Source organism: Anomaloglossus baeobatrachus, chromosome 11, assembly GCF_048569485.1.
Source record: "Anomaloglossus baeobatrachus isolate aAnoBae1 chromosome 11, aAnoBae1.hap1, whole genome shotgun sequence".
Lineage (NCBI taxonomy): Eukaryota > Metazoa > Chordata > Amphibia > Anura > Aromobatidae > Anomaloglossus > Anomaloglossus baeobatrachus.
In genome coordinates this window covers 63602346-63615118 of record NC_134363.1, presented here as the reverse complement: position 1 = coordinate 63615118, position 12773 = coordinate 63602346, and the positions used below count along the sequence as shown (strand labels likewise).

Below are 12773 nucleotides of genomic sequence, written 5' to 3'. Positions count from 1 at the left end.
CAGGTACGATGTTGTTCCTCGCTCCTGCGGCAGCACACATCGCTGTGTGTGAAGCTGCTGGAGCCAAGGACATCTCCTTACCTGCCGCCGGCCACAATGCGGAAGGAAGGAGGTGGGCGGGATGTTTACATCCTGCTCATCTCTGCCCCTCCGCCGCTATCGGCCGCCTGCCGTGTGACGTCGCTATGACACCGCACGACCCGCCCCCTTAGGAAGGAGGCGGGTCGCCGGCCAGAGCGACGGTCGCAGGGCAGGTGAGTGCATGTGAAGCTGGCGTAGCGATAATTTTCGCTATGCCAGCCATCACACGATATCGTACCTGCGAGAGGGGCGGGGACTATCGCGTGCGACATCGCAGCATCGGCTTGCAATGTCGCAACGTGCAAAGCCCGCCTAAGAGAGTAGTAGGAAACTTGATGTCGAATAACAATACATAACCTCTTATAATTCATCAATAATTGTACTGTACATCTAGGGGCTCAAACGCTTGGCTGCATTGATTAGTATAATATATACTGTGTGTGTATATATTATATATATATATATATATATATATACACACACACAAACACACATATATACGAAGAGCTGCTGCTAAGTCTTTGGCTTTGCGATCGTTTTCTTCTTTCTATGGTAACGAATATTACATCACATGAAAGTCTTATGTGTCTAATATAGGTTTTCCAAATTTAGTTTTTGTTGCTTATGGCAACAGTGTTCTGCGCACACGGGAAAACAAAATGGCGGAGTCTAATGCAATATTCACAGCAGCTGAGAGCAGAGGAGTGACAAAATTCTTGTTTCTGCAAGGAAAGTCTTCGAAAAGAAGTTCAGGGTGCAAAAATCAGCGACTAAAGGCCACGTCTCACTAAGCAACATCGCTAGGAACATCGCTGCTGAGGCACGACTTTTGTGACGTTGCTAGCGATGTTGCTGTGTGTGACATCCAGCAACAACCTGGCCCCTGCTGTGAGGTCGCTGGTTGTTGCTGAATTTCCTGGGCCATTTTTTAGTTGTTGCTGTCCCGCTGTGAAGCACACATCGCTGTGTGTGACAGCGACAGAGCAACAACTGAATGTGCAGGGAGCAGGGAGCCGGCTTCTGCAGACGCTGGTAACCAAGGTAAATATCAGGTAACCAAGAAGCCCTGTCCTTGGTTACCCGATATTTACCTTCATTACCAGCGTCCGCCGCTCTCAGCTGTCAGTGCCGGCTCCTGCTCCCTGCACACATAGCCTTACTACACATCGGGTAATTAACCTGATGTGTACTCTGGCTAGGAGTGCAGGGAGCCAGCACTAAGCGGTGTGCGCTGGGAACCAAGGTAAATATCGGATTGGTTACCTGATATTTACTTTAGTTACCAAGCGCAGCATCGCTTCCATGCGTCACTGCTGGCTGGGGGCTGGTCACTGGTTGCTGGTGAGATCTGCCTGTTTGACAGCTCACCAGCAACCCGTGTAGCGACGCTCCAGCGATCCCTGCCTGGTCATGTTGCTGGTGGGATCGCTGGAGCATCGCTTAGTGTGACGGTACCTTAAGATGATGACGTCTGTGTTCTGGGATAAGGAGGACATGCTGCTAGTGGACTACCTTCAAAAAGGTTCCACCATCAATGCAAGGTATTACATTGAACTTTTGGACTAATTGAAGGCAGCTCTGAAGGCCAAAAAGGCACGGCAAGCTATTCAAAGGAATCTTGTTCCTGCAAGACAATGCCTCCGCTCACACAGCACAAGCGACCACGGCAAAACTGGCAGAGCTGGGCTTCCAGCTAGTGACCACCCACATTGTTTACCAGATCTAGCTCCCTCCAAATATTATCTGTTTCTAAACCTGAAGAAACACCTCAAGGGTACCAAATTTCTCACCATTTCAGATGCTTTGGCTGCTATGCATGCCTGGTTTGAGGCACAACCAAAATCTTTCTTTTTGCTAGGCTTACAGAACTTGGAATACCGATGTAAGAAGTGTGATGACATCAGTGGAGAGTATGTGGAATAAATGTAATGTTTTATCATCCTATCTCGTTTCTTTCTGGGAAAGCCATAGACTTATCAGCAGCCCCTCGTGTATACAGATATATATATATATATATATGTAAAAAAAAATACCGCAGATTATCTCATAGGTGATGGTGTCGCTGCTAGTCATTTGTTCAATAGCTCTCTCTACCTACTCCCCCCTACCAACTCTCTCCTAACAGATGATGACTTTGGAGAGAAAGTCCGGGCAGTTGAGAATTCATTGGCCAATTCTTTTCTTTTGTCTTCAAGGGAGATAAGTATTTGCCAAAGGATAGGACGGCTTGGCCGAGCCAAATGTTCATGCGTATGGGGGAGTCAGGAGAGATAGTGGTCAAACAAATGACCATTCAGCTTTAGTGAAGGAGCCAGTCACATAAGCTGTCGGGGTGTGAGTGCCATGAAATTAGTCTCCAAATGAGTCATCTCTTTCGCTCAATCCCAGATGGCAACATGGGCTTAACAAGACGTGTTGCTGCCCAAAGAGTTGATTTCAGATTGTCCCGCCACTGCTCATTGGTCCCTGAAGTTGGGTATGATGTCTGGTTGATGGATGATTCTTCATTCAGTTGTCCCAAGTAAAATCTTTCCCCAGCAATTCTTATACGTCTTATTCATACAAATAAACATTAGTAAAACATTTACAAGAAAAACAATTGAGAAGATTTATTAATACTAGCTTGCATGTAGAAAGAAAGAAAAAAAAAAAAAAACCTAACAAGAACAAATTCCACAAGATCAGTTACTGTGATCCATGTTTTAAAAATAAATGTGGTGCCTCTCGCCAGACACTTTTTTCCACTTTAGATTCCATATTTTACAATAGAATTAGTTGTTAGATTTGGCACATTTGATACCACTTCTTAACCACAGCCTTTTTCCAGACACTTTCTAAAAATGCTGAAGAAAGTGTAAAATTGTCTAAAAATAATGAATTTGTTGTACAGTATGAAAGCCACCTTTTGGGCAAAGGCCTCAATTCATCTCACCGGTCTTGATGAGGGGACATGGCGGAATTGGACACTCTTGATTCATGGAATCAGGAGCCACTGACGAGTGGCATGACTGGTGTAAAAATGTGGGAGTAACGCCACAGGTCATCGTGAATTAGACAAGCCATGGTGTCAAGCCCCCATGTCCCAACACACTCCACCCATTTTGGTGCAGCTGGGCAAAACTGATGTGAGTTTCACCAAACTTTTGAGACCTTTCAAAGCATTTTTCACCAGATTTCTGGCTAAATTGCTTTGATGAATCGGAGCCTTTATAGTTGAAATTTGGCACATTTCCCCTCTCCATGCCATTCTTCATTTACCCTTTCTATGTTAATCATAGTTTTGAAAACTGCAATCTTGTTTGTATATTTTTTTGTCTCTCCGCATAACTGTTTAATATTCTTGCCAATTCCCAATGTTTAGACATTTCATTATTTTTAATGCTTTTAAAGAGCTTCAGGGCCAATAAAGGTACCAGATGGATTTGGTTTCCTATTACTCAGCCAGACGTAGGCGCCGTCTTTAAAGGAATATTCAACATGGCATCCCCTGAAATGAATGATGAGCATGGTTTTGCCGAGTCCTACAGAGTGACAGCCAATGTTCGCGGCATCTCTACATTGAGGCTAACAATGTGGGTAAATGTTTCCCAACCAGTCCTTCCAGGAATCTTCAGTTTCCTAGGGGAGGACCTGTCAACGGGTCGAAAGAAGCCAATTTTGCTTTTATTTTATTCCCGCTATTCACCTTAGAATTTATTGTTGTTGTTTTATTTAAGTCCGCCATACGGTTCCATATTTACGGACCTTTTTATTTAGTGCTAATATTCTCTATGAAGTGGCCATGGCTTATTTATTCTCAGGGCATGTGTTTAGGCTGCCCTACATTATTACTCTATCAGACACGATCCTTTGGTGAACATCATAAAAAAAATCCCTTAATAAAAAGACCCAAATCTCTGGAATCATATATTGGATTTAAGATAAAAAAAAAATCAGAATATTCAAGGTAGCAGCAGATGAAAAAAAGATATAATAATTGGGGACTTTTGACCTGGTGACAGGTATTTTTAAAGGCTATGCACAACTTTGACATTATTCCATATAGTGGTTCCCTTTAATTAATAAAATTTTACTACGTTTTAGACTGCAATCTTCCTTCATCCATTTTTTAGTCTGCTCTAAGATGCAGTATGCATCATAATCCAAGTTACAGATGTCTTTTGTACAGTAATACAGGTTGAACATGAGCTCTGTGCGTCTTTCCCAGTAATACAGGTTGCCTGTGAGGTCTGTGTGTCTCTCCGAGTAATATAGGCTGGATGTGAGGTATGTGTGTCTCTCCCTTTAATATAGGCTGAATGTGTAGTATGTGTGTCTCTCCCAGTAATACAGGTTGAATATGAGCTCTGTGTGTCTCTCCCAGTAATACAGGCTGGATGTAAAGTGTGTGTCTCTCCCAGTGATACAGGTTGGATGTGAGGTCTGTGTGTCTCTCCCAGTAATATAGGCTGGATGTGAGGTCTGTGTGTCTCTCCCCTTAATATAGGCTGAATGTGGAGTATGTGTATCTCTCCCAGTAATACAGGCTGGATGTGAGGTCTGTGTGTCTTTCCCAGTAATACAGGCTGGATGTAAAGTGTGTGACTCTCCCAGTAATATAGATTGGATGTGAGCTCTGTGTGTCTCTCCCAGTAATATAGGCTGGATGTGAGGTCTGGGTGTCTCTCCCCTTAATATAGGCTGGCTGTGAGTCTGTGTCTCTCTCCCAGTAATATAGGCTGGATGTGAGCTCTGTGTGTCTCTCCCAGTAATATAGGCTGGATGTGAGGTCTGGGTGTCTCTCCCAGTAATATAGACTGGATGTGAGTTCTGTTTGTTTCTCCTATTAATACATGCTGGATGTGAGCTCTGTGCATCTCTCCTGGTAATGTAGGCTGGATGTGAGGTCTGTGTATCTCTCCTGGTAATGTAGGCTGGATGTGAGCTCTGTGCATCTCTCCTGGTAATGTAGGCTGGATGTGAGCTCTGTGCATCTCTCCTGGTAATGTAGGCTGGATGTGAGCTCTGTGCATCTCTCCTGGTAATGTAGGCTGGATGTGAGGTCTGTGTATCTCTCCTGGTAATGTAGGCTGGATGTGAGCTCTGTGCATCTCTCCTGGTAATGTAGGCTGGATGTGAGCTCTGTGCATCTCTCCTGGTAATGTAGGCTGGATGTGAGCTCTGTGCATCTCTCCTGGTAATGTAGGCTGGATGTGAGCTCTGTGCATCTCTCCTGGTAATGTAGGCTGGATGTGAGGTCTGTGTATCTCTCCTGGTAATGTAGGCTGGATGTGAGCTCTGTGCATCTCTCCTGGTAATGTAGGCTGGATGTGAGCTCTGTGCATCTCTCCTGGTAATGTAGGCTGGATGTGAGCTCTGTGCATCTCTCCTGGTAATGTAGGCTGGATGTGAGCTCTGTGCATCTCTCCTGGTAATGTAGGCTGGATGTGAGCTCTGTGCATCTCTCCTGGTAATGTAGGCTGGATGTGAGGTCTGTGTGTCTCTCCCAGTAATACAGGCTGGGTGTGAGGTCAGTATTTATCCAGGGTTTTTGCTGTCTTCTCTACCTCATACTCCAGCAGATTTTCCAATCTGCACTATTTTCTTCTTCACGTTCTTGCCTTCGTTTCCAATGCCAGAATATATGGAAAGTGTTTGTTTATATAGGACTATCGCCTGATATTTTTTAGCACCCTAGTCGCGGACACTGAAGTAACTAATACTAGCCAAATAATAATGGAACAATGAAGTATGTAATATCCATATCTGTCTCTACTAAACAAGTCTGTGTAACTGGATAAGAAAAAAATCGTAACGCGTATCATTAATAGCGTTCGTCTAGCAATTTACAGCATATTGTGTTGGTTCTGATGGGTTTCCAGCTGGTTCTCAGTGATTTCCTGGCATCGGATTTAGTATTAGCTCTGCTGCATTACAAGGACTGGCATCATGGCGATACACAGACATTACCCGTCCCCTCCTGTCTATATCCATGCACTTTGTATGCTGGGTGGCTGCTGTGAGCATTCCCCTTTCATTGTCGGTTAGCCACGCATACTGATTCATCAGAGGGAGCACAGTCTGAGTTCTGCGGATAAAGCTCTTTGATCCCCGTCTTTGTATGGCTGCTGTTTATATTTATTTGCTTTCACTCATAAGCCACAGTTCCACTAGACCGCTCCGCTCCGTAAAGGCTTCCATCCCCATTCATGACTCTAAACGGTTAAGCGCTGGTATGCGCCACTGCTTGGATTCAGCACAAGATTTCAATGAATGACAAAGCCCTTGTATTACTAATGGGATTTGGCTGTTTTATGGGACATGTGTTATACATAAAGTCTGACTCCTCTTCACATCCAGAGCAGCAGTTTATAGACACTTGTATACTGTTGCGTATTTCCAACTCCTCTGTCATCAGTTGAACAGAACATGGCTTCCAAAAACCGATTGTATAACAGTCTGAATTTCCACAGAAAATAATCTGTAAACTATAATTCGTGCAAAACTTACCGTCATATTGTCGCGCTAGGTACGGGGGAGTACCAAGAGAACGGCGAAAGGGAAGGGCAACCCTGTGTCTAGGGAAAGGGAAGATGGTGACCTCTGAGCAAACCTACTGCTGGTCCCAGGGATCCCTCACCACCCTAGATCGGTTCCTCACCTATGTGCCGAGCCGGATACCTGACCCAAGGTATCCCACCTATGCGCCTAGCCAGATACCTGACCCTAGGTATCCCACCTATGTGCCGAGCTGGATACCTGACCCTAGGTATCCCACCTATGCGCCTAGCCGGATACCTGACCCTAGGTATCCCACCTATGCGCCTAGCCGGATACCTGACCCTAGGTATCCCACCTATGTGCCGAGCTGGATACCTGACCCAAGGTATCCCACATATGCGCCTAGCTGGATACCTGACCCTAGGCATCCCACCTATGTGCCGAGCTGGATACCTAACCCTAGGTATCCCACCTATGCGCCTAGCCGGATACCTGACCCTAGGTATCCCACCTATGCGCCTAGCCAGATATCTGACCCTAGGTATCCCTAGGGCTGGACCCTAAATAGGGAACGGGTGGGATGAACTCCTCGTCAATCCCACTAAACATGACAGGAGGACACACAGGGGAAAAAATGCATCAACTACTTAGCTATAGAAACACAGGTAGAAGTGCAGCAAAGTTTTCAGCAACGATACCATAGAGGAGTACAATACACCTGCTTGCAACCAAGGCTTGAATGAACGGAAAATATCACCAGCACCAGTCCAAGGAAGGAAGGGGTATATAAGCACCAAGAGAATGCTGATAATCAGCAGCTGGGTGGAAGTCGAGCTCCTGCTTTGTCCAAAAGAGAGAGATGAATCCAGCATGAAAGCTACATATACCAATGAATACTGATAGCAGGAACAATAGAAAGTCAGCATTCTGCGCAGCCAGACGCTGTGACCTTCTATGGCCAGAAACCACATGACTGTCTGTCACCCGTAACAAATATGACCCAGAAAAGGACTGAAGCAGCACCGGAAACTGCAGAAGATGCTAATCGGTGAGTATATTAATGCATTTACACTACTCTGCACATACATTTACACAGGTACAGCCAATATAATTTTTAACCAGTGTGCTTCTTTAAGGAGGATGTCTACTATTCAGACAACCAATTCTCAATCACTATGTTTCCTCCAAGTAACATAGTAACACCTATACTCCATCTAGAGCCGATGCTGTTCCAGCGGTGCCAGCACCTGCTCTCCCAGGGCTCACATGACATTGTTATCAATCAGCGGCTGCTTCCCACTCTCTATCTTCAGAGGAATCAGACATCCGGAGGAAGTGAGAGAGCAGCCGTAGCTCTCACTAACTCAAGATCTCGAGTTATATCTGAAGGAGTTATAGTGGCCACAGGGTTCGTATGACATAACAATGTTAAGAGAACCCTAGGAGAGCAGGCGCCGACATCATCGCTTCAACTGCACCAGCACCGGAGGAGAGTTTAGGTGTTATTATTTTACTTGGGGGAAACAGTGATTGAGAGGGGTTTGTCCAAGTAGTGGACCACCCCTTTAAACCATTATTAATTGGGCCATTTTTCATTTCTGCACCTTTGTTTTTTCCTCACATTATTCCAAGGGTTAACTTTTCAATCAATATAGCCTTACTTTTCAACCAAGAGCATGGTTTAACAGGCGTTCTGTCAACGTCAAACTCATCATGGCATGGCAAAGCATAAAACCAACGATCAGACTAATAAACGTTAATGTCGATAGGGGAACTACGGTAAGTAAAAAGTAAAAAAAAATGTAAAGAAATTTGAAAAATAATTTGAAAAAAAATCCACAAAATAAATACCAAAAAGTGAAAAAAATATTATACCAATAAACCAGTATATTTATTTAAAAACAAAAATAAAACAAATACACATAATTGGTATCACTGCATCTGCAACGACCTGATCTTTAAAACTGTCACACTAGTAAAAAAATCAAAATATGGTGATGCAAACATTTTTTTAAAGCGTTTTATTGTGTGAGAGTAGCCAAATATAAAAACCTGATATAAATCTTTTAGAACTGTAATCGCATCAACCTGAAGAATAAAACCGCCTTATCACTTCTACTGCATGGTGAATGGCATAAAAAATAAATAAATTCTTGATCTGCTGTTGATTTGTTTATTCTGCCTCCCAAAGATTGCAGTAAGGCTCAGCTCACATTTATCCTGCGCTCTATGCTGGGCACTTACACCAAGGATTAAGTGTAAATCTCTGAAATACGTGACTCAAATGGAAACCCAGATGAAACATTCACTATAATGAGGCAGATGAAGACACTGTAGACTCTTTGTGGCATATAATCCAGAAGTGTCCGGCTTTTTAAAGGGGGCTTTACACGCAGCGATATCGCTAGCGAGCGTACCCGCCCCCGTCGTTTGTGTGTCACAGGCAAATCGCTGCCCGTGGCACATAATATCGTTAGGAGCCGTCACACGGACTTACCTGACTAGCGACGTCGCTGTGGCTTTCTAAGGGGGCGGTTCGTGCGGCATCACAGTGGCGTCACTAAGCGGCCGCCCAATAGAAGCGGAGGGGCGGAGATGAGCGGCCAAAACATCCCGCTCACCTCCTTCCTTCCTCATTGCCGGCGGCCGCAGGTAAGCTGTAGTTCATCGTTCCCTGATGTGCCTACACAGTGGGGGGCTCCACTGTGTAGGCACATCAGGGCTTCACCAAACACTCCCTCACTTCCTGAGCCCTGCGCCCAAAAAGTAGTTTTCCATCACACATGGGGTATGGGAGTACTCAGGAGGAATTGCATAACAAATTGTATGGTCCATTTTCTTCTGTTATCTTTATGAAAATGCAAAATTTGAAGGTAAAGCAATATTTTTGTGGGAAAACTTAAAATTTTCATTTTTTTCCCCTCCTGTGAAGCACCTAAAAAGGTCAACTTCTTGAATGTCATTTTGGGCATTGAAAAATACTGCAATGCGCAGGGAAACGTCAAAGAACGCCCACGCATGCTCAATGGTGCACACCGTGTGGATGACGTATGGCGCATCATCCATATGAAGCAGGGAAAGAGGACAGCAATTGCAAGAAGACAGGAGGCGTTGGTTGGACCGACGTCCAGAGGAGTATAATAAAGGCATGGGCTCTTGTACACAGTATTCTAGAATGTTGTATATAAAGGCTCAGTGGGTATGTTGCAGCGCTCAGAAAATCGGGACACAACTCCTTTTTTTTTTTTCCTTTTACAAATTTCAGATTTTTTTTTCTTCCATTTAAATAAAACTAAAACAATATCTCTGTAATTGTGCTGACCTGGAGAATCATATATACAGGTAATCGTTACTATAAAATGAGTGCTATAAATAAAAATTTTAAAAAATCAAAAGCGGAATTGAGTTTTTTTTTTACTATTTTGCCAAACTTGGATTTTTTTCCTACTTTCCAGTACATGACAGGATTAAATGAATACAGAAATATATTTAGGCGTGCTCTACCCCTTCCTCGTGGTGCTCACATCAGAGGATGGATTCCAGATATAATGAATTGTCAAAGATCGGCCATCACTTTTGTCTTCTTTTTCTTATTTTCTTCAAATCATCATATACAATAGTGATGCGTTTCGATCTGATCCATAGATCTTTCTCAAACTGTGTATAATTTACAACTAAAACACACACCTTAAATGCTATAGTAACTATACACAAGTGAAAAAACCACAGCTGTATCACATACAAATAAATTGATCCCAGCACCCTTTTTTCATCTGAAGGTCAAGAAATAAGCCGCAAGACACATTGAATAGGAATTAACAATGATTCATTAACCTATTGAAAAGATATGGGGTGGAATTTATGTTAAATAATTGTTTATATGTGAAGATAATTTGTTTTGGGAAGTATAGGGACTTTTTTTCTTCTATGGATGTAACCCTATGCTTATCAAAATTGTATTTTTGGGGATGAATTTCATGGAAGGATTTTTGTCACATGTGGGAACATACCGTATTTTTCGGATTATAAAACAAACTTTGCCTCCCAGTTTGTAAAATAGAGGTACTTATGGGGGAGGGGTTCTGCTATTCTGGCACCTCAGGGGTTCTTTCAATGAGACAGAATGCAAATGTAGCTTACTGGGAGGTGGAGAATGAGGGCTGTGCTGGCTGTGGTGAGGGCTGTGCTGGCTGCGGTGGGGGCTGTGTTGGCTGCGGAGAGGGCTGTGTTGGCTGCGGAGGGGGCTGTGCTGGCTGCGGAGGGGGCTGTGCTGGCTGCGGAGGGGGCTGTGCTGGCTGCGGAGGGGGCTGTGCTGGCTGCGGAAGGGGCTGTGCTGGCTGCGGAGGGGGCTGTGCTGGCTTTGGTGGGGTCTGTGTGGCGCAGGGCGGTCCGGCGGGTGAGATGCTCTTTTGGCGGTTTCAGCTTCAAATAATGGTGCCTGCAGTCGGCGCATGCGCAGATGGAGCTCTTGGTTGAAGATCTCATCTGCGTACGTGCCACCTCCAGCCTATTGATCTCCCAGCAGCGAACGTAAGGAAAATGGTGCCCAGAGGTGGCACATGCACAGATGAGATCTCGGTGTGTCATTGCACATGCGCCAACTCTGGATGTAACTTCTTTGAAGCCCGCATCTGTGACACCTGTCGTACCCCCCTGCTCCACACAGCCAGCACAGTGCCCGCAGTCAGCACAGCCCCCACCAGAGTGCCTGCAGCATCACCCTACTCCAGCACCACCCCTGCCTCCTGTGACCCCTCTCCACCATTGCTGCTGCACCTGCCTCTGGTAAGACACCACCAGAGTATAAGACAGATTCCATTTTTTTTTGTTTAACCTTTTTTTAATCTCTAAATATGGGGTGCATTTTATAATCTGGTGCACCGTATAAAACGAAAAAAAAAAACAACCCAGTATGTTCACGTTTGGGAAGAATCATTTTGTGATATCAACTTTATTGGCTTCTGATGATTATAAAAACATTGTGATCTTATGAAGGCACAGTCTACTCTTGTTATAATAATAATTTTGTAAAATTATATGCAAAAGATGCATTTAAATGATTATTAGTTAGATATACTTCGGAAATAATATATTTTGTTATATTTGACTATAATAGTGAATGATTTTGTAGAGAATAAATAATGCTAAATAAATAATAAAAAATAAGTTTGGGAGGGGACTGAGGCACATTGATGATCATAAGGGGTTAAAGCTTATTCGGAGCTATGAGCAATTTATTTGTATGTATGTAATACAGCTGTGTTTTTTTCGCTTGTGTATAGTTACTATAGCATTTAAGGAGTGTGTTTCCCTTGTATATTATACACTGTTTGAGAAAGGTCTATGGATTATATCGAAACGCGTGACTATTGAATATGGTGTTATGAAGAAAATAAATTGCAAAAAAACAAGACGAAAGTGAGTGCCGATCTTTTACAACTCAGGATTAAATGAATAGTGTCATCCAAAAGTAGAACTAACCCGGAAAAAAAAGCCTCCACTTGACTATATCGACAGAAAAGTAAAAAAAAAAAATAATATGTTATGGCTCTTAGAATAAGGGGCCGAAAAAAACCCCAAAAAGGCAAAAAAGGTCGAGGTCCGTTGTGTTGTTAGTCCTGGTGTACAACAATCGCAACATAGGTGGTAACTTATTTATCCAAGTGTTCGAAGAAAAGGGTGGTGAATTAATGAGCGTCTTCCTCGTTTTATATACACGATTTATATACACCCTAACAATCATTTCACAGCGCTGTACCTGCACTTCTCTGTCTCCATATTTCTGGGGGTTTTTGCTATTCTGACACTTCTTCCTCAGCTTCTTCAGCTCAGACTGACATTTCTCAATAGACTCTGACTTGGAACGATGCTCAACTTGATATTTTTTCAATGTCGCCTGGGGATAGACAAGGAAATGCTATCAGTTGAAAAGTGACAATCCCCTGATACCGAGAAGGTGGAACAAGTATCACAATAGACAATGTGACAGAACGGAAGGCAAATGACTTACTGTTAAATACTTTATGTCCAGCTCCAGCTTGTGTTCCAGCTGAGCCAGGAGCTCGGAGTGGAAAAGTTTAAGCTGAAAAATAAGTGAGAAATACATTATATTGTGCCTTATTACATCTTATAAAAAGTGACACAATGTGACATCAAAATACCCACCAGTCACTAGCAGATAGAAATCTTCCGGGAGTTATTAAAAAAGATAT

At 43.6% G+C, this 12773-nt stretch overlaps 1 protein-coding gene across 1 annotated transcript in view; it reads right to left on the bottom strand.

Annotated features, from left to right (window-relative positions):
* LOC142256724 (BAR/IMD domain-containing adapter protein 2-like) overlaps positions 1-12773 on the bottom strand; it is a 148671-nt gene that overhangs the window by 47618 nt on the left and 88280 nt on the right. Inside the window, exons 6-7 of the mRNA XM_075328579.1 lie at positions 12572-12643; positions 12320-12457 (exon numbers count right to left, since the gene is read on the bottom strand). Coding sequence (XP_075184694.1) covers positions 12320-12457; positions 12572-12643 — 210 coding nt within the window. The remainder of the gene's footprint in view (positions 1-12319; positions 12458-12571; positions 12644-12773) is intronic.